Consider the following 23,346-nt stretch of genomic DNA (forward strand, 5'->3'; position numbering starts at 1 on the left):
CGAGTAGCTGGAACTACAGAAGGCACCACGCCCGGCCAATTTTTTTATTTTTTTAGTAGAGACGGGGTTTCGCCATGTTGGCCACACTGGTCTCGAACTCCTGACCTCAGGCGATCCACCCGCCTCGGCCTCCCAAAGTGCTGGGAGTACAGGCAAAAACTGCTTTTGAAACGCGTCCTAGCGTTTCTGGACAGCACCGGCCAGGAAGTCAGGAGGCTTGGTGCTGCTCCTGCGCCTGCCCTCGCCCCACGTCCTGGGCTTCGGGATCCCCATGGCAACCCCAGGTCCGGCTGGCTGTGAGGCTGCGCCGGAACCCGGTCTTCCCTGCTAGGAGCCCGCGGTGGGCGACCCCCTGCAGGGCTTGGCCTGCTGCGGGAGGAGGGCTCGGGGAAAGGTGCGAGCCGGGCCCGAGGAGGCGCACGGCGAGTCCTGTGGGAGTGGGGGATGTGAGGGCGGCCCTGGCTCCACCGCGGCACCTGGACCCCTACTTTCCGAGGTGAGCATTTGGGGGTCGAAGGCGTAGAGCGATCGCACCCCGAACGGAACCCAGGGCTGCCGGCGACCTGCCCGGGGCCCGCAGTCGTTACCGTCCCGGGGCGGCCGCCTCGGTGGGTCCCGGCGCGGCCCGCGGGAGCTCGGGGTGCCCTCGCCAGCCACCGCCATCTTGCCGCCGGGGGTTCCCTTAGCGACCAGCAACGCCCGCTTCCATTGGTCTTTGTCGCAAGGGGGGGTGTGTGGCCACGGGCCTAGTCCCTGAGCCCGCGCAATCTCTGGAGCGAAGCTAGCCGGGCCCGGAGCCAGAGGACGCAGCTGCGCCTGTGCGCGTTTCCGCCGCTGTCGTCTCTTCCGCCGAGAGGCCCGCCCGCCAACGGCCTGCGCGTCTGCGCAGGAAGCGGAAATGGTTGGAGCCCTTGGCCCCGCCCTCGCGCCATCTTGGGGGCCCTGGAGGCGGTGCCGCGGAGGACGGAGCGGAAGTGCTCGCTGCAGCTTCCCGGAGCCGGAGCGCAGCGCCTGCGGCCGCCCCTGCCCCGCCGTTCTCCTTCCCGCGGCCGTCAGGGAGACCGCGGCTCGGCCGTAGCGGAGCTGCGAGGTGCCAGGAAGGGCTGCGTGGCGCGGGAACGGCCGGGCAGCGCCGCCTCCGCTCCTTCCGGGCTGTCAAGGCCGCGGGCGGGCGGGGCCGCGCTGAGGGCCGGGCGGGGAGGGCCGTCGGGGCCCGGGTGGCCGCGGGGACCGTGTTCCTGACCCGCGGCCCTGAGGGGTACGGGTCGCGCCTCGGGGCCGGGCCCGGGACGGGGTGTTGGGGGGTGCGGTGGAGAGGGGCCTGGAGGTGCCGGCCGAGTCCTGGGGCCTGCGAGGGTCGGGGGAGCGGGAGAGGGGCCGGGCGGGGGCTGCAGCCCTCGAGCCACCTGGGCCGCGTCTCGTCCGCTTCCCCTGCTGGGCATCTGGGGGAAGCGGGCAGTCGCCGCCCCCACAGCGCTGCGAGTTGGGCTGTATTCGAGAGTAATGTGCCCTCTCCCCATCCTGCGTCCAGGTCAGCGCTTATCTGTAGGATTTAGTGTTAAGCTCTGGGGTGAAGGCGTTACTGACGGGCTGAAGGGAAACTAGTTACATCGGTTTTGATCGTATTCTAAATAGGCAATAAAATCATAAATTCTCCAGGCTGACTTAGTACTGGTCTGTGGCCCCACTGATAAAGTTATCGTTCGTTTCTCTGCCAGGTGTCTTACAGCACAGAGGGCTGCTTTCAGCCTAAGTACCTTCAGTGGGCTTTCGCCCTTTTCCCTTTATGAAGAGTAGAGACTGGCCGCTAGTCTTGGAAGCACTTTATTTTTAGTTGAGTTGACATTTCCCAGGAAGATGCAGTTATCCCCGTAAGTGGATAAAGGGTTCTTAGTAATTCAGACTCTCACATGGCTTCTGCCGTATGCCTGAGGTGACGGCGACGGCGGTTACAGTGTGTCAGAGCCAGGTGGAGATGTAAGATGGTCAGGCCCAGAGGAGGGAGGAGCCCAGGCTGGAATGTGGCCTTGGGAAGAAGGAAGAGACGGGGTCTGGGAGGGCATTTCAGAGGACTGAACAACACCAGAGGCGTGAAGCTTGGTGCACAGCAGCCAGGGGCTTTCTTAGTCCCGGAGGAATTGGGGATGGGGACGTGAAGAGAAAGGTGGGAGCCAGACTGTCAGTGCTCCCGAACGCCAGGCCGAGGACTTCATCCCAGACTTCAGTGCTCCCGAACGCCAGGCCGAGGACTTCATCCTTTCCACGCGCATAGTGATGGACCACAAATGTGGATGAAAGTGACGGGCCCTGGAACAAGGCACATAGGGAGTCTTACACTTTCTGGCAAGTCCTCGTGGTCTCTGCTTGGACTGGTTTTATCTCCCTTTCTGTTTTGTTTGTGACCAGGCATAAAGCAGTCACCTTCAACAGGTAATTGATGGGCTGTCTACTATGTAATGGACTTCCAGGTGGCAGGGCCCAGCCCCGAACCAGACAGGGACCCCTCAAGGAGCTTCATTCTAGCAGGAGAAACTTGAGAAGTAAACCAGAAAGGTATCAGGAGATAGTTGTACACAAAATAAAAACGGTGATGTGATGTAAGGGACTGGGGGTCAGTGTGGGCGGTAACGGAGGCCTCTGAAGAGGAGGTGGCCTTCAAACTGAGCGGAGAAGACAACTGCAGTGGGGGCAGCTGCTGCGAGGGCTGGCCCTGATCCGGGAACAGGGCTGGCACTGCCTTGCCCGGCTCCAAGGGTGCTCCACGGGCTGCCCACTGATTCCTCACGAGAGCCTCGTGGAGAAAGCACGAGAGGTGCTGTTGTCCCATTTCACAGACTAGAACCTGAGGCATCCTGGAATAGCCTGTCCTGGTCACACTGGCAGAGAGTGGTAGAGCCAGGATCTGAAAGCGGGCCGTTGGAGTCCAAAGTTCACGTTCTTGCTCCTGCTGCCCTGCCTCAGGCTATTCCTGGCAATGCGTTCAGTCAGGGTGCAAGCTGTGTTTGGTATATGTGTGTGTTTGGTATATGTGTTGTGTGTATCAGACAAGCAGAATTGGCTGATGGCGTTTTGAGTAGGTTTTCTACATGTTCAGCTGGAGAGTGAGAAGTTCTGAGCTTTGCCTAGAGAACACCCTTTGGTGGGAGAGCCGGGTATTTTCTCTCTGATGTTACTCTCATCACCTCCAGTCAAGTAAAAGTGCCTTAATGGGAAACAATCTGAGTAAAATAGGGGGAAACTTACAAGGAGCTATAGGACGAACAGTGTGACGGGTGGCTTTCAGATGACCTGGCTTTGGCCTAAATAGGGTGGCCATTCCAGGTGGCGCATTTTAGTGTAGCCTCTATTTAAATACGGAGTTCTTTCAGTGGAGAGTAAAGGTGCTCCTCCTCTGTCTGGTTTACACGGCTCCGCAAGACCAAAGGGCCCCTCGGTCTCCTTGAGCCAGCCTGGCACTCCGCACAGAGGATCCAGGAATGGTGTCACAGAGCCACGTTCTGCACAGACTTGATGACGTGGAGGGAGATGCCTGGATCACTTCAGCGCGTCAGTTGTGATGGGAGAGCCAAGGCACTTGAGGGCGGGATTACATCTGGCAACCTGCTGCCTTCCACCTGAAGGGAAGATTTCCCCAGTGCTCACAGTGAGGATGGGACTGGAAAAGAGTTGGTTTCAGGAAGGTGCACGTTCTGGCTCCTGCCCACTGCGAACATGCTAATGGGCCAGGGCAACTCTTTAGCCTTTGTGTGCCTCAGTTTTCTTATCTGTAAATGAGAACAAAAAGACTGACCCCACGGGTTGCTGAGGAATGATGTCTTTGCTTTTGTGGCTGGTATTTCTTAGAGCCTCATTTTACAGATGAGGAAACTGAGGCTGGCTGCGTGCTCAGAGGGTTTGCTGAAGGCCTCACAGCCGCTTAGCGCAGGTGGGACTTTAAGCCAAACTTGAGACCAGAGTCTGTTTCTCCTCACTGCCCTGCCGAGGGAGCAGATGGGGGGTGGCGGAGGAGGTGAACGTCACCCCTGGCATCTTCTCTAGCTCAGGGGCCAGCAGGCATCTCATCTTTAAAGTAGGAAAGACAACCGGCAGGCCCTGGGTACTCAGCTGTGCTTTCCCGAAGGGCGGCAGGTCCTGACGCCGTCTCTTCTCAGGAGTGGGGTGGCGGCGTGCTCAGCTGAGGAGCCAGGTGGGAGTCAGGCTTGGCTTGGCCTGCCCAGAAGCAGGGTTGTGGCGGGACCTTGAACATGTGGCTTCCACTGTTTGAGACTTGGTGAAATGGGGGTCATGATGCCCTTCACTTGAGCATCTGGGAATTAAGTGGGTAAACAATGTGACCTCTGGCACCTGGGTTCTCAGGTGAATTCCTCATGGCATCACAGCAGTGTGTTGAAATAGGAGCAGATAAGTTACCTCCGCTTGCCAGATAAGAAACTGGGACGCAGATGGATGGACTACCTGAGAGTTGCAGATAACATTTTCCTGTTAATGGGGTGGAGGACCTGGCCCTGAGAGGACAGGACCCCTCCTGCTCCTGCCAGACCGGAGCCTCAGGACAGGGCGTGGAGCAGACAGGGTTCCTGGGCAGGGGAACCCTCAGGGATCCACGGAGGATGCGGTCCTTGGAGGGAGGACGTGCAGTGCCACGTGCCTTGGACCAGCCAGTGGATCCCATGGCCAGCAAGGCTGCTCCTGGGGCCAGTGGGGTGGACGGTGCCGCCCACACAGGTGACTGAGGTGCCAGAGCGGGAATGAAACGCGGCCTGTGCTCCTAGGCCCATGGGTCTCACGCTGCCCTTCCCCCCCATGGAAGCCTGTGTACCTGCTACTTTTTCCCGAACAATTCATGGTAAAAACACAAGTGGTATGGACAAAATACTGAATGTTGAAGAAACCTACTTGACAGTGTTGGTGAAAATAGGGCCGAGATTTCACACCCTTGAATGCTTTTTATTGAAAAGTATTTTATGTTTTTCTCCCAGTTACAGAATGTCTGAAGGGGACAGTGTGGGAGAGTCCGTCCATGGGAAACCTTCGGTGGTGTACAGATTTTTCACAAGACTTGGACAGGTTGGTGGGTTTTTTAGTAGATGAGTATAAATATTTGAAAAAGAAACTGGACTCCCAGCATTTTCCGGAAGGAACTGTTTGCTGGTGTTCCTGATGGAGAAGTTACTTCGCCTCAGGCTCAAACTTCCTGAAGACAGCGCTCTCTTCACTGTAAAGGGCCAGCTGTGGAGAGATCAGGCCCTGGGGCCACACCTGGTCACATATGCGTTTTCTGTTTCTGTTTTCCTTTCACCAACCTTTAAAAATGTAAAACCCAGTCTCAGCTTCCAGGCAGGACAGACGGGGCTGTGGTTGCCGTTCTGCTCTTGCTGTCCCTCTCCCAGCCACCCATGTCCCCGGTGCTGGTAGCCCCACCTGCCCCGTGTCAGGTCGGCGGTTCTGCCCCTGAGGGCGAGAGGCTCTTGTGTGGGCTTTGTGTGCATTGCTTGGTGAGTGAGGGGCCTAGAGCTGCCTTTGAACACTGGAGTCTGAACCTTAGTCTCAGGAAGAGCTTGGGTCACCGGCAGTTCCAGGTGCTGAGGATCTGGCTCAAATAAAAATTCATCACCTTCTTAATTAAATCACATATGAAAAGCGATTGGCGATTAATGAAGTTGGGTGATGGGCATATGTAGGCTTCTATAATCTGTTTACTTTTGTGAATTTGGAAATTTCTCACAATTTGAAAATTAAATTTCAAAATTAAAATAAAAAACCATACTTACGTATATTTGTAAAATTAAGTACATAAAACTAAGGGGTCCCTCAGTCATGTCCACAGCCGCCTGGATGCACACACATGCAGCTGTGGCTGCTGGGGCTCAGGCTGTGGCCAGTGGGCCTGGGAGCGGGGCAAGGCTGGCCGCTGGCTGCAGCAGATGGGGGAGCTGACTTGAGATGTGACGATAAGGGCTGTGCTGTAGGGTGGGGACTTTGAGATGCACAGTCCTCTCTTTAGGGTGAGGCTGGGTCTTCCCCATAGTGATCCCTTCAGGCCAGCACAATGCCACAGTCTCCTAGGAGATTGTTTTGTAATAGTCTTGCTTAAGAGATGAACCTGCTTCAGGAATTATTGAAAATAAACTTTGGATTAATTGTAGTCACTTCTTTGTGTTGATACATAGATGATCTCTTGCTATTTTAACTCACTGTTTTAGCTTTTTTAAAAATTGAAAGCCAACCCTAGCAGAAGGTACATTTTGTGGCAGGGTCAGTACAGAAGTTACAGGACCTGCTTCATGCTTTTGGACTCTTGTCTTTCTAGATTTATCAGTCCTGGCTAGACAAGTCCACACCCTACACGGCTGTGCGATGGGTCGTGACACTGGGCCTGAGCTTTGTCTACATGATTCGAGTTTACCTGCTGCAGGTAGGTGTGGGCTGAAGTGATGAGACTTGGCTCTGTCCATGTTACCTGGACGTGGTGTTCGTGGGGATGTTGTTGATACGGTTTGTCTTGCAGGAAATGGTCTCTAGTAATCAATTTTCAGCTAAATACCAAATGTCAGAAAGATCTCAGTGACTCTCTTTAACAAACAGGGTTGTTTATGATTCACCCGGAGTCCCCTTGCCAGGCTTCTCAGTATACCCAGGCTGTCCTGAGCCCAGCCTGGCCCTGCCCTGGGCATGTCTAGGCCTGGACAGTGGAGCCGCTGGTGTCCCTCCGACCCTGCTGCGTGATGCTCAGGACAAGGTGGCGCTCTGTGGCTGCCTCATTCCTCGGGTGAAGAGTCCATACCTTGGGTGTCATGAATGATTCGGCGTCCAAAAGGGTTTATTTAGCCTTTCCTGGGTTCTCCCTTGTATGAGGCCAAAGAGCACAGTGCAGGTTGAGACGCCGAGTCAAATAAGAGAGACAGTGACCGAAGGAGGTCTCGAGGGTTTCCTTCGTGTGTTTTTGGGTACCCCTAGGTCAGGCGATGTCATCTCAGACTTCACCTGGGTGCTCCTTTACTTGCTGGTAAACACGGGGTTTCTAGGAGCAAACTTGTAAGATGGGAATTCTTCATAGGTCTTTAGAGGAGGTTACTTAATCTTACGTGCAGAGCAGGGCATGTTGAAAGCCTTGTCTGGGCGATTTTCTCCTCTGGGGACTGTGGAAGATACTTCCTTGTTTAAAGCACACACCTTAATTAATTAATTTATTTTTGTTTTTAAATTGGAACTCGGTCCATTCTCTGATGGAAAGAATGACCTAGAAATCTTGAATCAGGGACTTCAGGCAGGAGCAGGGGGCGGGAAGAGTGCAGCACCCACAGGTCAGTTTTACTGTGTTCTAAACCAAGCTCGTGCCTCATTTGACGTCCCTTCAGGTGTGGCCCTGCAGCACGAAGATGATACACAGACATCCAGTTAACCCTCACATCTAGTGTTTAGCCGTCTAACTTGAAAAGCTTTTAGGCAGAAAGACTTCTTGTTTGTATGAGAAAGTTAAAGCATTTATATTTTATTTATTGTTTTGAGACGGGGTCTCACTCTGTCGCCCAGGCTGGAGTGCAGTGGCGTGATCTCAGCTCACTGCAACCTCCACCTCCCGGGTTCAAGTGATTCTCTTACCTCAGCTTCCCGAGCAGCTGGGATCACACGCATGTGTCACCACGCCTGGCTAATTTTTGTATTTTTAGTAGAGACGAAGTTTAATCATGTTGGCCAGGCTGGTCTTGAACTCCTGACCTCAGGTGATCTACCCGCCTTGGCCTCCCAAAGTTCTGGGATTACAGGTATGAGCCACCACACCCGACTGAGAAATTTAAGGCTTTTGAAATTGAGAATGCGGTTCTGGCTTCTAACGGGATATGCTTAATCATTTTAAAAATGAATTAGTTGCAAGTAAGTGTGCTGCACTCAGGCATCTTGCCAAAATTCTCCCCACTTTGCATCTCTTGAGGACGGCTTGCTGTAAGCACACTTTTCTGGATTTCCCAGTTGTGGATTTCTTCTGGGCAAAGGTTTAACCCTCCTGGCAGAGTGTTTTTGGCAATATGAATTGTCTCTTGGAGGAACATCAGCCAGCATGCCTCCAGTCACAATTGAGATTCTGTCTTCTGTTTCTGATGAACCTGCTCCTGGTGGGGGCTCTGGGCCAGCATCACTCAGCTGCCAGGGCCACCCGAGCCTGTGCTGTAGCTTGAGCATGTGCTTCTTGAGAAAAGTCTCCTTTTCTGCTGCACTCCTTGTGGGGCATCTGTGGCTTCAGGGATCACGTGTCTAACTGGACCCTTGAAGAGCTTTGCTTATTTGGGCCCTTGCTTGTCCACTTAGTCTCTGTTCCCACGGAGTATAATTTGAGATAAATTGTTACCATGGGATTTCACTGTATTTCCTTGTCCTTGCTGTAAGTTAGTTTTGTATGTTAAAACAAAGTTAGATCAGTTAAAACAAAGTTGAGAGTGAACCGGAGTGCAAACGTGAACTGGCTTAGGCTGATGGACAGTCAGAGTGCACCACTGACTCTCTTTCCTTCTCTTTCAGGGTTGGTACATTGTGACCTATGCCTTGGGGATCTACCATCTAAATCTTTTCATAGCTTTTCTTTCTCCCAAAGTGGATCCTTCCTTAATGGAAGACTCAGGTAGGGTAGCGGCTGTGCACTGGGCTGTGTGGGCAGATTGGGCCTTTCTTTTCTGATGGGATTGCCCAGTGTTCTTTGGAAACACCCGAGACTCTTCTCTTGGGGTTGAAATGTACTTGTAACGTTGGGTGATCAGGATACGTTTGTAGAATGACTCTTCAAACCCTCCTGACAGCCGTGAAGTGGGTATTCATTCTGTTTTTCCACTTTGCAGATGAGGAAACTGAGGCGTACAGGGTTAGGTAACGTGTTCGAGGTCACATGACACCACAGACAGTAGGGGTCTGAGGCAGATGGTCCGACTCCGGCACCTGTCCCACCCCAGTCAGTGGTCCCTCTCAGAATCAGCGGAGGCAGCCAGGATGAGGTTACCTTTTCCTGTAGCCAGAGGGTTCCACAGGCAGCTCACTGTGGTGCACAGAGACTGCCGGGACCCTAATGCCAACATCGCGTTGGGTCAGGCTTTGGGCGGCCTTCTCTGGTTTCTGAGGAGCTGTGAGCTGAAGTGTTCTTGGCGCTTCGTGCTCCACTCTTGGAAGAATCACGCTGCTCCTGGGCCTGCCTGGGCCAGGTAGGGGCCCTGAGTTCACGCCTGACTGGCCAGCCCCAGGCGAGGAACAAACAACTGCATTCCAGGACGTCGTGGCCATTGAGGGAAAACCCACACGCAGCTCCCTGCCAGGACCCTCCTCATTCTGGGGGAACCTGCTGTCAGGGAGTAGGGTATGCTCTCACTGTGTGGCCGGAAGCCTGTGAGTCTTCTGTGTAGGATATGTGATGAAAAGATTGCCAGGAACACAGCCCCTCTCTGTTGTTGCTGTTGGGAGGAGACTAGAAAATAACAAAGAGCCCCTTTCCCGTAGGCCTCAGTTTTCCCATCTGTAAATGGGGAGCAGCACCTGTCCCAGTGGGGGAGGTGGGGTGAGCGTGGGCTTGGTGCGGTTGCTGGTGGGACAGGCCTGGTGCCTGGGTTCCACGGTCAGCGCATCCTTGGCCCCGCCCTGTTCTCTGCCGCTTGCTTTTTAATTCGCCTTTGTTTTCTTCTGTGCCTTTACGTGGCGCAGCTGACGTGTTCCTGGATGTTTATATGTGGTTGAATTCTTCATGCATTGAAAACGTATGGAAGTCTAAAAACATTCTGATAGCACCTTCTGAAAGCAGTGAATTGGATGTGTCAGTTGACCACAGACCCATTTTCTTTTTGGTTAAACGACACGAATCTCGGTTTAGATTTGTGAGACCTGTTAGTCCAAAGCCTTGAGGGGAAAAGGTAGAACTGTGATGGGGATGAACAGAGGTGCCCTCCCTGATGGTTGCTCTGCCTTGCAGATGACGGTCCTTCACTACCCACCAAACAGAACGAGGAATTCCGCCCTTTCATTCGAAGGCTTCCGGAGTTTAAATTTTGGTGAGCTAATTGTTCACGGTATTTGAGAAGGAGAATTGTGCTCAAGGGTGGCTGAGACTGAGACTACACTGATTTTTGTTCAAGTCGCCTGAAAGATGACTGCTGTGCTGGGCTGGGCACGGGGAATCGCAGGGGCTTTCTGTAGAAGGCCACTCGCTACCTTGCCGCATTCTCTTGGTTTCAAGTCAGCACCAGTGCCCTGGAGGCTGGCAGAAAGGAGGCTGAGTCTGGGATGGAGTGCGCACCGGCTCCTGTGGTCATGGCCTAGGGAGGGCAGGCCCTGCGGCCAGTCTCCGTCTTCCCTCCCTCCTCCTTCCTCCCTCTGTCCTCTCTCCCATACCCAGCCCTGTGGCTCCTTCTGGCTGGCAGAGGGGGACTAGCCTTCTCCTGGAGTCATTTTTGAGAGGGGTTTGAGCCGAGGTGTCCCTGTCTGCACGGCTAGGCACAGGTGGGTGGTGCAGCCATCAGAGGGATGGGAGCTCTGTGCATCTGTTTGTCCTGTCCCTCATACCCTACTCTGGGGGCACAGGAGGAACCCAAGTCTATTGGATCAGTAAACTGAAGGAGCCTGCCAAGCTCGTGGGGCTCCACGCCTTGACTTTGCAGCCCCAGATGGAGTGTGGCGCAGAAAGATCAGGGGCCCTGGAAGCCACCAGAAGCTTGGCCTAGGAAGGGAGAGCTGAGCCTCCAGGGCGGTGGCATCTGTTGGCCATGCGCTGGGATGGAAGGGAGCACTGGTGGCCATGCCACAGTGACAAGGTGAAGGCTGTGGATGGTCCACAAGACACAGCCTGGGTTTCTCTCCAGATCGCAGGCTTAGCCAGCAGGCATGGGGCCCCAAGCTTCAGTACTGATGCTTTATACTTTGTGTAGTTTTAAGAAGAATTGTATCTTTCAAGGGAGTAAGAGAAGGATGTCTCTGTGGTTAGAGCAGTACATGTCTGGGAGCTACATGCAAAGGGTCCTGCTGCTGCTGTGCCCAGGGTAGACCCCTCCTTTCCACAGGGATGCTTCTGTTTGCGGGGACGGTCGGTGCAGCTGCAAAGCTGGAGGCGGCCGGCAGGTGCCCGGCGCTGGCTGCAGATGCGGCGCTAACCTTCTCTCCCCACTTGAAGGCATGCGGCTACCAAGGGCATCCTTGTGGCTATGGTCTGTACTTTCTTCGACGCTTTCAACGTGCCGGTGTTCTGGCCGATTCTGGTGATGTACTTCATCATGCTCTTCTGTATCACAATGAAGAGGCAAATCAAGGTAAAGCAGAGGCGCTGCCGCCACGCCGGCCGCAATCGCTGTTCTGTTACCCACAGCATTGGGGGAGCTGTGCTGGGCTGTGGCGGGTGGTGGCAGAGTCTGCCTGGTGTGAATGTGGAGCTAAGTGGCACCGTCTTGTGTGTGATGAGGACACTGCTCCCTTCCCCAGCACAGCCGGCTAACTAAATGGAGGGCACAGCTGTCAGAGCGGGCGGGCTCTTGGTGGAAGCTTTGTGGAAGCTGGGCGGGAGAGCCCCGGCGTGCGCAGTGTCCCAATGGCTCCTCTTAGGGTGCCCAGCGCCCTGTGCCAGCCTGCCCGAGGAGGAGGGTGTTAGGGGGAAGTTATCCGAGACTGTGGACTGTGCCCTTAATGGTGTGGCCTTCGTGCTGCAGGCCTCACTCTGTGCCCGGGGTGTTGGCTGCAGAGAGGACCCTGGGCCACCTCACATCCCCCTTGCCCTTCCTCCATGGGAGGCTCATGAAACACTGGGATTGATGGGGTTTCAAACCTAGGCCTCGTGGGCTTTGGAAGGTCTTGCTGTGTTGATGTGGGCCCAGGAAGCCACTGGGGCCCCAATTCCACTTGTCTGATGTATAGAAAAGATGGGGGACCTTTGGCTGCTCAGATTTGGGGACAGTGTGACTGATTGGAGAGCGGTTGTGCAGTAACTGAGTCTGTGTTTCTCTCCCCAGCACATGATTAAGTACCGGTACATCCCGTTCACACATGGGAAGAGGAGGTACAGAGGCAAGGAGGATGCCGGCAAGGCCTTCGCCAGCTAGAAGCGGGACTGAGGCTGCCTCACGTGTTGCAAGAATGGTTTTGAGCCGTTGTTAACGATGCCTTTTTTCTTCACATAAAGTAGTTGATTACGAGGGAGTCAAATTTTCTTTTTAAAAAGGAGCTTCAATGATTTGTAACTGAAATATCAGGTTCTTGAAGAAACTGGCGCTTAAACCAAATCGCATGGATTTCTTTTTCAGTGATGTTCAGGTGTTTCTCACGGATGGAATTCTAGTCAGCTGCAGGCGGGAAGCCAGGCGGGTGGAGCCTATGGGAGCAAGGGCGAGTGGCCGGTCCCCCACGTGCCAGGTGGGCAGGCAGGAGCGAGGCCTGCGAGGGAGGAACGGGCCGCTCCCCACCAGCCGCCTTCCCCACCAGCCGCAGGTGGTGCCAGCCACTCCACAGAGCCCGAGGGATGATCTAGCCTGATTCCTGCGTGTCTGAAAGAACGTTTTAAAGGTGATTGTCAAGTAACTGTGTGGGGTTCTAATGCCAGTTTCCTAATTCCATCTCACTGGAGATGTTTAAAGTTGGCCTCTGTCCTAATGACTCAAAACTTTGTTCTTAACTACCATGATTGCTTTTGAGGGCCCGGAATTATAAATATATATTTTAATTGTTTGAGATTATTTTGACACATTTCTTTGATATATAGAGTGTTTTGTTTTTAATTTAAATCTGTCCTCATGCAACCCTCCATGAGGGGCAGCGAAGCTGGCAGGGAGCAGACTGGCTTTGTGGGTTCAGCACTCGGCCCCCCACTGCGGGAGGAGAGGCAGAACCCACTTGCATGTCATCGTTTTTGATGTGAGTAAAGAAATACTCTCAACATTTTACCAAGTGATTTTAACTCCACCTTTTACTAAAGTCTTTATCTAAAACATGGCAGTCGCTGGACACAGGAAAGCCCAACTTTTGTTTGGCCTTTTCAAAAGGTGAAGCCATTTTGCACAGCAGAACATCACAGCTGTGGTCCCAGCCGAGACACTGAGATGCGAGTGCAGGCCTCTCCTCCTGGGCCCCGGGCTGCGCAGGCTCCTCACTCTGGGTAGTGTTTCCTGTCTTAGAATTGACACGGTGAATGCTTAGTGTCTGGATTTTCTTGTACCAGTGTTTGCATATCTGACATCGAGCTCCTCTCTTAAGAGGCCACGTTCAAGCTTGTGTGTCCCTGACCCAAGATAGCAAGTGCTGCTCCCAAGTGGTACTTCTGGTACTGTGTTGAGACACTTGGGATTCTCAGACTCCGGACAGTAGTGTTATTTTTCATACTGTTTTCTTAATAAGCTCTCAGGCCTAAGATGTGACAGGAAGTCGCATGCACTTGGCCAGAGCACAGTGAATCAAAGGACTGGGTGCTGATGGATGGAGCCACGGCGGCATCTGCCCACCCGGCTGCAGCCCCCAGTGCCTCTCCTGGTGGTCCTCCCAGTCTAGAGGGTCACAGCCCCCCCCGCCCTCCCCCGTCTCTGGCAAGCTGACCTTGACTAACCCGGGAATACAGGGTCATCATCATTCCTAAGTCAAACAGCAAGGCATGGTTTGCGCGGGTCTTTGCTGGAAGTCGGTGCTGCCGGCCAGGCGTTTTATGTCAGTCAGCAGGGAAATGTGGCATACACTCTCGAGGCATTTTAACACTGCGCTTTAGGAAATCTCAAGTTCCATCTTGTGTTATTAACATACCCACGTTTTGGTGGAGTTAGTTTATTAAAGATGCCTATGGCGAAGTCTCTGGCACAGGTTAAATGCAGTTTTGAAAACGTGGAACGTCAGATGGAGGCAGGAAATAGGCTGGGGCTGAGCTGAGGGGCTGAACACAGCAGTTACCATGGGTCAGCAGGTCGCCTACCCAGCAGGCCCCCAGGAGAGGGCTCGGGTGCCCCTGGCAGCCCCGACCCCCAGGACCTGGCTCGTGAGTGTGTTTGGGTCAGGAGGAGACCTCTCTGTGCGTGTCAGGCTGAGATGCAGATTTCTATTTTCTAAAACTGGAAGCAACCTCAACGTGTATTGAAGGTGTGTGCCAAATGCTTCCGACAGAGGTGCTGGCCTTGGCGGGTTTCTCTCTGCCCCTGCGTGGTCATCAAGTCCTGGTGGATGTGCTCTGCCCAGCTACCCTCGGGGAGGGCACCACTGTCTCCGATGGGGGCCGTGGGGCTGCTGTTCTGACCACACTGGCTGAAGTAAACCGCCAGCCTCCCGTGCCCCATCCCAACTCAACACGCACTCATTCAGTCCATTGCCTTAACACAAGCCTGATGGAACCATTCTCTCACAATATAAATGAATAAAGTGTCTTCTGGCCTACATCTGAATTACTTCTCAACTGTATGGTTTGGGGAAGGGAGGGAAACCTAAAATCCTGTCCAAACAAGTGAAATTCCTGAAGCAGTGGCTGAGTCCTACCAGGTTGGGCTTAGGGAAATGTTGTGGGTTCAGGCGCCCCTCCCAGGGCTGAGAAAGCACAGCCAGAGACAGCTTTCTGTTCTCTCCCGGGGCGGCTGGGTTAGTATCTTACGTGACAAAAAACTGTGAGTGTTCTAATTTCTGTGCAAGCGAGGTTAATCTTGAGACTAAATTTTGGTGTTCAGACTCCCGTAGAAGTCATCTGTGTCCAGGCCCACCCGGGTGCCGGCTCAGCGGTAGTGCCGAAGGTAGATGAGCTTCTGGGGAGGGAACTTCTCCCGGCAGAGGGGACACTCCGCCTGCAAAGAGGAGAAGGGGGTCACGGCAGCTGGGGCCACTAGGCCATGCCCATCCCCATCGTCATCTCTTGTCCTGTCCACATTCTCTGCCCATGACACACAACATAAACTTATTTCCTTCAACTAATGACCAAGAAAGCCAGCCTTTTTTCAGAAGGCCGAGTCCCAGTGGGGGCTGGGGCAGGGCTGGGGCGGGGCTGAGGGCGTGGGGCTTGGCCGGGAGGTTCCCTCCTGCTCCCGCAGCTGACACAGCCCAGGAAGCCCAGCTCCTGGGAAAGCGTGCTGCTCTCAACCTGCCGGCATCTTCAGTGGGTGTGAGTCAGTGTGCTAGGGTTTCCAAGTGTGGTTAGGACCCAGGGAGGAAGGGCGTGCTGGGGTGTGTGGGGCAGGCGTGGGGCCTTTCAGGGCTGGCCACTACCTCAACCTGCGTTCAGCAAAGCCTCAATACACGTGAATTTGGAACTTTAACCCCCGCAATGAGCCCACATCTGACCTACCTGGGAGCCTTTAAAAAGACGCCCACCTCTGTACCCTCAAACTGGAGGGTGCTCAGAGCCAGACTCCCCACTTCTGCTGCAGCCAGGTGCATTTTGCCGGCACAGCCACTGACCACCCCAGGACCTCAGCAGGCTCCCACCTCACCTTGCTGCTGCACCACGCGGTGATGCACTCCCAGCAGAACAGGTGGCCGCAGGGCGTGGCTGTTGGGTGCCTGCGCTCCTCCAGGCACAGAGTGCACAGGGGGTTTCTGGAAACGGCTCTCTCCTCCAGGGAGGCCCTGGGGAAGGTGGGGCAGAGCGTCAAGGTGGGTGCACCTTACAGGTCCTTGTGAAGTGCCCAGGACACCCCCAGCCCCCATGTGTGGCCCCCGCACGCACCTGCGGTGAGACAGGCCACGGTGCAGCCTCCACTCCTTCCTGGCTCGCTGCCGCTGCCTGAAACCGTACAGCTGCAGCCCCACGGACAGCACCAGGTGCAACAGCGAGACGACCCCCAGCAGCCTGTAGCTAACACGGGCCCTCAGGTCCTCTCCGGGCAGGCTGCAGACACGGAGCTGTAAGACAGACGGCGCCACACCCATCAGGACCCTGAGGGGATCTGGCCTCAGCGCCTGCTGGGAGGGTCACACGTTCAGTTGGCACACAGCGCGTTAGAACCAGGCCTCTCACTGGCACGGGGAGTGCCTGGCAGAAACGATCAAGCCAGGGGGCAGGTTCAGGGAGTCTGAGGTGCCTGCTTCACAGCCTAGCATGACAGAGAGGCCTGAGCTCCAGACCAGCCTTGGCATCGCCAGTGCAGAGGGAGTCTTAGCTATGAGGCTGGCAGAGCAGGTGAGGATGTGGGGATGTCTAGAGACCACCTCTCAGAAAAGGAGGCGGGGAGCGGAAATGTGGGGCTGCAGACACTGCCCACCAGCTACCCTGCTACAGGGACCGAAGCCCCAGTGTAGCAAGGCACATGGCCCCAGGGACACTGCTCCCACCCTCTTGCTGCTGGTGACGCAGGTAGCTTCTGGCCGTGCCACTGAAGGCCAGCTGGCTGCCCTCAGCTTCCCGTGTCCCTTTCCACTGGCTGGGAAATGGAGACAGCCAGATGGCCTTGGCCCAGGGCCGGGAACCACATACAGAGGTGGCAGGTCACACCGCCAGCGTGGGCCCTGGGTGTCCAGCCACTTCCTGGCTGTCCTAGGACAGAGGGAGCCTCCCATCTGGTTTAAGCCCCATTTCCATGCCCCCGTCACAGCAGCTCAGCAAATCCCTCACCAACATGGACGGGGCAAGAAACCACGTCAAATACGCGTGAGTGAGGCTGGGTACGCTGAGGACGAAGACCTGACCACTGGCTCTGAGACGAGGCCACGGTGCCCTCCTGCTTAGGGTGTGTGTGGAGGTGGGGTCGCCTGGCAAGTAGGGGCTGAGGGGCCCAGTGCAGCTCTAGGGACAAAAGGAAGGGGGTTCCTCAGAGTGCTGTTCTGGAAGGAGCTCATGCAGCAGTGGCTCTGGTGGGCCAGGGACTAACGCTGTGGCAGGTGGACATGGTGGTGGGACCATGGGGGAGGCTTCGTTGCTGAATCTGGAAGCAGGGGCGTCAGGATGGGCAGAGGTGCCAATGGCTGTGGAGGGGAGAAGGTGGGAACGGCCAACTGATGGGGCAGACTGCTGGGCCAGGCAGGGGCGAAGGGTGAGGGGCTGGGGCCGGGGCTGCAGTCCATGCTCCCACACTGTCTGGGAGAAGCTGCTTGTTCCCCACAGCAGTGACATGGGCAGTCACGGGCCCAGGTTCAGGGATCTGTGGTGAGGTGTGACCTGGGGCCCCCCTGGTCAGTAAAGAGCTGAGCCCAGGGCCTGGTGGCCACGAGGGGCTGCAGCAGGAGTTCATTCTACACTGAGGGTCTGGACTTCCTTGGATCTTTCAGTCAAGTGTAATTAAACAAAATATGCTTTTTTTCCAAGCAGAGGATTTGGTTTCCTGCCTTGACACAGATGCTGGATGTAGAACCCTGTTGGCTGAGTGGCCTGGAAGGCCAGCTCTGTGCATGCACCCAAGTCCAGTGGGGGTGACAAGGATGGCCGAAGCGGCTGTGCCCTCAGCACCTGCTACTTACATACGTGATCCCCGTGAGCCTCTTGGCCAGGTGGTAGAAGACACCGTGGATGTAAAACCAGGCAACATGTAGCCGCTGGAGGCAGGCGAGGCCCTGCCTGAGGATGAAGACCGCCCGCAGCAGCGCCCTCCTCTGCTGCTCAGTCAGGGTGGCCGTGTTGTGACGCATCCAGCGCCGCGCCCCTGAGCAGCCACGCCCACCTGGCACCAGGCTCCCCTGCAGGGGTCGCCCACTGTCGGGGTCAGCCTGCAGCTCCTGCTCCAGGGGGAGCAGGGCCTTGTCCAGCAGGTAGGGCAGGACGGCATGCAGCGTCACCAGCACACCACGGCGCAGCGAGGAGGGCACATGTGTCCGTGACGGGTCCACCTGGATGATGCTGACGTACTCCTCCCCCAGGGTCTGGTAGCCTGTGAGGAAGAGGATGGGTGTGTGGACCCTGAGACTGCTGCTGCGGGGACAGGCTCCCAGCGCCCCTGCCAGCCAACCATCTGCTGGCTCCTGTCAACAGCCCCATCTTGTCGCCCTTGAGCCCCCTGCCACCCCACGCTGGCTGAGGCCAACATGACCTTCTGTCGCTAAGCCCACTGTGACCTCAGGCAGCACATGACAGGCCTGGCCAATGGCTGCCCTGGGCTCCTGGGGCCTTGGCTGGCCGGTGTCCCTCCCTCTCCCGGCTTCTCCCCAACAGTCTCTGCTCCTTCGCCTTTCTCCCTAGCTGTCCCCGCCACCTCCCCTAGCCCAAGCACCCGGATCCAGTCCCATGGCTCTCCACCAACCACACAGCTGGCACCACCCGATTTATGCCCACCCTGGACCTGACTCGTGAGTGCCAGCCATGCAGGTCCGCCACCTACCTGACATTGCCATGTATCCTCAGATGCGCACCCCAATTCCACCCCTGCCAAGACAGCTTCCAGCACCCCCACCCAGAAAAGCCTGCTCCCTGTTCCCATCTCTGTGGATGGCAACGCCAGGAATCCGGTTCCTGAGGTCAAGCCCAAGGGGCACCCTGCATGCACCTTCCCTGTGTGTTCCACCCCTTCACTGCCACCCCTGCTCTGTATCACCACCATCCCGTGGGGGACTGTCACAGCCTCTGTAGTCTCCCTGAGCCCAACTTTGTCCCCTGAGGTCTGGTCTTAGCTAGTGGTCGGCCTCTCCCCTGCCCACGTCCCTGCAATGCCCCAAGCCTCGCACAGGGAAAGCTATGGGCTTACAAAACTCACGAGCCCCCCGGGGTCATCTGCCAAGGACGTGTTCTTCTCAGGGCCTTTCCCGGCTGCTTGCTCTGTCGGTCTGGAAAATGCTCTTCCCCAAGACGCGGTCTTTATCTCTGAGAGCCCCTCACTTCCCAAGATGCCCTGTGATGCAGCCACATCTGTCTCCCACCCACCGAGCACACTCTCCATGGCAGCAGGATGCCCAGGGCAAGCCCCTCATAGGGAAGCAGGCTGGTGCTCGGTGGTCCTTGCTACATGCTGAGCTGGGGTTGGGAGACTGAAAGCCTCTGTCAACAACTCCCTCTACAGGGTGGTGACCAGCCTGGGCCACAGACCCGCCACTGCTCCACCAACGGGCACTGCACCCTATGACATGGCTCAGCACTGTGACTCACTGGTGCCACCAGGGCTGGCCACTGAGAAATGGCTCTCAATGGCACCCGGGGTAAAGTCTTAGACAAAGGTCCCCAGGGACAGACAAAGGCTGGAAAAATGGGCTCCCTACTGGGAGCAGATGCCTCGCCTCCCTCGGAGCAGCACCTCTTGCACTTCCCTGAGGCAGCCTCACCCGGGCCAGCTCCAGGAGCTTCTCACACTGACTGGCAGTCCCCTGGCCACTGTCCCCGGACTTGGTGTGTGTGGCTGCCCTCAGTCCTGAGGTCCCATGGGAGCTTCTACCTGCAAGTGTGGTGAGGCCAAAGTAGGCCGCATCTGAGAGCAGCTCAACCTCCTTCCTCCACTCCAGCCACTTCCTCGCACCTGAGATGAGAAACAATATTAGTCCGAGGGAGCTGGTGGGCATCCCCTGAGGATAAGGGACCACAGTCCTCCCCCAGTTGTCTAGGCCCAGATCCAGTCCCACCCCTTCCATGAAGCCAACACTCACTACTCGGCCTCCCTCTCTGCTTCTGTCTCCAAAGGCACCCCCTTGTCTCCACCTTAACCTTAGTGTGAACTGCAAACAGTCTGCTAAGAACTTCCCACCTGTGCTCATCTCTTGCTCCGGGATTCCCCTGAGCAACTGTTCTAGGGCCTACGAGGGCCACATGGAAAGATGGTCTGGGGTAGTAAGAATACAGGCCAGAGGCCAACTATCTAGCATCAAACAGCAGCTCTCCAACTTGCTGGCTGTGAGGTCTTTCTAGCATCTCAATTTGCTCATCTATCAGAAGAGTAGTAAGTCCTACCTGTAGGGATGTTTGAAGATTCAATATTTATAAAACACCGGGAACAGTGTCTGGCACAGGGTAAGTGCCAAGTGTATTGTAAAATAAATAAGTACACACAAAAAAAATTCTTATCATGTCACTCTCCTGTTCAGAATCCACCAATGGCTGCCCACCTGACACCCATGGCCCTCCTGGCAGGGAGCCTGGCTGTCCTCCGATATTTACCCATGCTCTTCCTGTCCCATGGCACTGTTCCTGCGGCCACGACACCCCCACCACTGGGCTGTAGGGCTGTAGTGCCACTGCTCCACGAAACGTTCTGCTGGGAGTTGATGCCTTTAACAACTGCCTGGCCCCACCCCCAAAGACTTCATGGCGTTGCCTTTTTTTTTTTTTTTTTTTGAGATGGAGTCTCACTCTGTTGACCAGACTGGAGTGCAGTGGCGCGATCTCGGCTTATGCAACCTCTGCCTCTCGGGTTCAGGTGATTCTCAGCCTCCCAAGTAGCTGGGATTACACGCACGTGAGCCACCGCGCCCGGCTTTTTTTTCGTTTTTTAATCGGTGATGGGGTCTGGCCCCATTGCCCAGGCTGGAGTGCAGTGGCACAATCATGGCTCACTGCAGCCTCATCCCTCCGGCTCAGGCAATTCTCTTGCCTCAGCCTCCTGAAGAGCTGGGATTACAGATGCCGCCACCACGTCCGGCTAATTTTCAGATTTTTTGTAGAGACGGGGTCTTGCCATGTTGCCCAGGCTGGTCTCAAACTCCTGGGCTCAAGCGATCCTCCCGCCTCCTCCTCCCAAACTGCTGGGATGACAGGTGCTGCTTCATTGAGTACACTGGCTTCTGTATTCAGCTCACGGCCTGGTGAGGCAGGCAGGGTCTGGCTGAGCCTACCCTGGGGTCAGCAGGGCGAGGGGCCTAGGCTGCTGCTCAGGCCTAGGAAAGGCCCGGGTCAGTGTGAACGGGACCGAGGTATGAGGCGTTCGCGCGGCGGGCGCTCTGACCCCTCGGCTCACAGAGGAGGATCGGAGGGAGGCCTGAAGCACTTGCCAAGGCCTCACACCTGGAGGGGACAGAGTCTTCCCCAGCCGCTGGCCACAGCTGGACCTGCCCTGAGCTGGGGACAGGAGGGGCTTGGGCGGGAACTGGAGGCCCACGCAGGTCCCCCGCGGTGTCTGCGGCCTGTGCCTCTGGGGTCACCTGGCCAGGAAGGGCAGGAGGTGCCCCGCACATCCTTGAATGGCCGCAGGGCAGGCGAAGGAGACTGCCGGGTCCCAGGTTGTGCGACGGGCCCACGCGACCGTGACCACACACTGCAGACACCCCGCCTCCATGAGGGGCAACACCCCCTGGGCCGCTCGCGAGGACGTCCGGCCGCGCCCGGCCCTCACCCGCTAGGCTGTGCAGGGCGCCGCCCGCCGCGCTCCGCAGCCCACCGCGGTAGTACTCGTCCTTCTGCGCTGCGCGGATCACCTCCGGGGGCCCGGCGGCGGCCAGGGCCATGGCCGCGAGTTCGGGTGGTCCCGAGAAGCCACGCTGGCCACGCCCACGCCCACGCCCACGCGGGCGAGAACTGATGACGGCACGACGTGGCTCTGCGTGCGGCGCAGACCTTTGCGTCAAGGTGCTGGGGCGGGGCAGGACGGGGGCTGGAGGCGGGGGCCAGGGGCCAGGGCCCGGGCGGAAGCGGGGCTGGAGTCCGAACCAGCGCAGCGCGGGGCGGGGCAGCGGGAAGGTAGTCGGAGGCGCGGGGAGGAGCGGAGCGGGGCGGGGCGGGGCGGAGCGGAGCGGGGCGGGGCGGAGCGGGGCGGGGCGGGGCGGAGCGGAGCGGGGCGGGGCCCGCGAGCCGAGGTGGGGGCGGAGCACGCGCGAGGGGCGCTGGCGAGGCAGCAGACCCCCCCAGGGTCCTGCGCTGCCCCGGGCCCCCGCTCTGCTCCCTGCACGTCCACGGGCCACCCTCCCACTGGGGACAGCGCTGCGGAGTGGAGACGCTGCGGGCCCATTTACGGTTGGGGAGACGGAGGCCTGCGCTTGGGTCTCCGGGAGGCCGAGCTCCCAGCGCCTGCCGCGGCGGTTCCGCCCTCGCGCCCTCTGAGCTGCGCGGGCCCTCAGCGCGGGTTGGCCAGTTCCGGGGCGCCGGTCGGTTTGGGGGCCAGAGGGGCACGAAGCGAGACCCGGGACCTTCCAGGCCCCGAGCAGCCGCCTTCTCCAGTAATCCCTCGCGAAAAGCACACGGCTGGCTTGGTGTGGACGCCCCCCGGTGCCCACGGGAGGCAGGGCCTGGCGGGTGGGGGGCAGCCGGGAGGCCGCCGCGTGGTTCCAGGACGGGCGGAAGGTGGCCCTCCACCCTCCACCCTGCCTGGCCTGAGCCCCGCAGGTGCTCTGGGGAACCACATCGCAGGCGCTCCTACCCCTCTGCTCCCAGGGGAGGAGCGCAGGGCGGCCTGAAGCACTTGCCAAGGCCGCACACCTGGAGGGGATAGTCTTCCCCAGCCGCTGGCCACAGCTGGACCTGCCCTGAGCTGGGGACGGGAAGGGCTGGGGCGGGAACTGAAGGCCCACGCAGGTCGCCCGCGGTGTCTGCGGCATGTGTCTCTGGGGCCACCTGGCCAGGGAGGGCAGGAGATGCCCCGCACGTCCCTGAATGGCTGCAGGGCAGGTGAAGGAGAAGGCTCTGTTTTTTGGCCCCAAGGGCGGCACTTGGCCCTGGAGAGTCCTGCAGGATTGCAGGAGGAAGGCAGGGCACGACAAGGGGGCGTCTGCGCGCCGCTGACCTCAGTGGGGAGGGCCTGCGGTTCCTTGCCTCACCTCTGCTTCCATCTACAGGAGCTCAGCTGTGGGATCATCCCCAGACTGGCACAGCCCAGTCACAATGCCAGAGCCCCACCCTGCAGGAATGGTCCCTCTTACAGGGAAGGGGCATGGCCTGGGTGGCCCCGCAGGCCCTCTGGCTACTGAACCTCCCAGCCCCCCGGCGCCCCTTTGGAGTTCTGACCCCGCGGGTGCACCCGTGTCTCCTGGACACAGAGGCTGCCCTCTGATTGGGTTGGGCACCTTGGGCTGAACCCCTCATCCATGGACCAGGCGGCCCGGCATCGCCCACGTGGAGTCGCTGAGGTGATCGTGTGTTCTGGTCAATGGTTAGATAACAGTTTGAGATGCCGCTTTGGCCCCTGGGTTCAGCTCTGGCCCCTGGGTTCATGGCTCCACGTCTGATTCTGAGGAGGAGGCTTTGGCTCTTTCTTTGGATTCACGCTCGGTTCTAGGATGGGCCCCTGCCTGCTCTGGGAGGCATCCCCTACCGCCCTCCTGGCTCAGGACTGCTTTCCCCACTCTTCTCATCTGCACCCTGGGCGACAAATCCCAGCCTCACAGTGGGAGGGGCCTGGGCAGGACCCGAAACAAAGTGTCCCAGTGTCTGCTGTTCCTGGGCAGGTGGGGCTTGGGGGTCCCCCACGGTTCAAGCCTTGGCTCTAGGCCTTGGCTGGGCCGTGTAATGGCACCCGCGACCCTTAGTTTCCTCATTCACTGGGGCTTCGAAGGACTCTGGTGCCCTGAGGGTCCTTCCTGAGGACGACTTGAATA

At 57.4% G+C, this 23,346-nt stretch overlaps 3 protein-coding genes across 11 annotated transcripts in view; 1 reads left to right on the forward strand and 2 right to left on the reverse strand.

Annotated features, from left to right (window-relative positions):
* The window catches only part of MORN1 (MORN repeat containing 1), a 69,267-nt gene extending 68,391 nt beyond the window's left edge, over positions 1–876 (reverse strand). For all 4 annotated transcript variants that reach the window (XM_032758673.2, XM_058444576.1, XM_058444575.1 and 1 more), the window contains exon 1: positions 588–876. In XM_032758673.2, coding sequence (XP_032614564.1) covers positions 588–663 — 76 coding nt within the window. In that variant the 5' untranslated portion in view covers positions 664–876. The remainder of the gene's footprint in view (positions 1–587) is intronic.
* On the forward strand, positions 299–12,686 carry RER1 (retention in endoplasmic reticulum sorting receptor 1). 4 transcript variants are annotated; one of them, XM_058444583.1, is made up of 7 exons: positions 299–496; positions 4,980–5,067; positions 6,311–6,415; positions 8,518–8,617; positions 9,947–10,025; positions 11,141–11,276; positions 11,970–12,686. In XM_058444583.1, the coding sequence occupies exons 2-7, from the start codon at positions 4,987–4,989 to the stop codon at positions 12,057–12,059; spliced, it is 591 nt and encodes a 196-aa protein (XP_058300566.1). In that variant the 5' UTR covers positions 299–496; positions 4,980–4,986; the 3' UTR covers positions 12,060–12,686. The 4 variants fall into 4 exon arrangements, with proteins under 4 accessions (XP_058300566.1, XP_032614575.1, XP_032614576.1 ...); XM_032758684.2 differs by lacking the exon at positions 299–496 and adding an exon at positions 927–1,090; XM_032758685.2 differs by lacking the exon at positions 299–496 and adding an exon at positions 1,127–1,258.
* Positions 12,687–12,901: 215 nt separating this feature from the next.
* PEX10 (peroxisomal biogenesis factor 10) lies at positions 12,902–21,332 on the reverse strand. Of its 3 annotated transcripts, none has more exons than XM_032758681.2 (6): positions 21,153–21,332; positions 19,266–19,346; positions 17,368–17,774; positions 15,641–15,816; positions 15,405–15,540; positions 12,902–14,762 (listed from the first exon to the last, which is right to left on the reverse strand). In XM_032758681.2, exons 1-6 carry the CDS (start codon positions 21,262–21,264, stop codon positions 14,694–14,696), a joined length of 981 nt encoding a protein of 326 aa, XP_032614572.1. In that variant the 5' UTR covers positions 21,265–21,332; the 3' UTR covers positions 12,902–14,693. The 3 variants fall into 3 exon arrangements, with proteins under 3 accessions (XP_032614572.1, XP_032614573.1, XP_058300564.1); XM_032758682.2 differs by lacking the exon at positions 21,153–21,332 and adding an exon at positions 19,982–20,217 and having other exon boundaries at positions 13,655–14,762; XM_058444581.1 differs by lacking the exons at positions 12,902–14,762; positions 15,405–15,540; positions 15,641–15,816 and adding an exon at positions 15,881–16,696 and having other exon boundaries at positions 21,153–21,313.
* Positions 21,333–23,346: the final 2,014 nt, after the last annotated feature.

Source organism: Hylobates moloch, unplaced genomic scaffold (assembly GCF_009828535.3).
Source record: "Hylobates moloch isolate HMO894 unplaced genomic scaffold, HMol_V3 SCAFFOLD_9, whole genome shotgun sequence".
Taxonomy (NCBI): Eukaryota; Metazoa; Chordata; class Mammalia; order Primates; family Hylobatidae; genus Hylobates; species Hylobates moloch.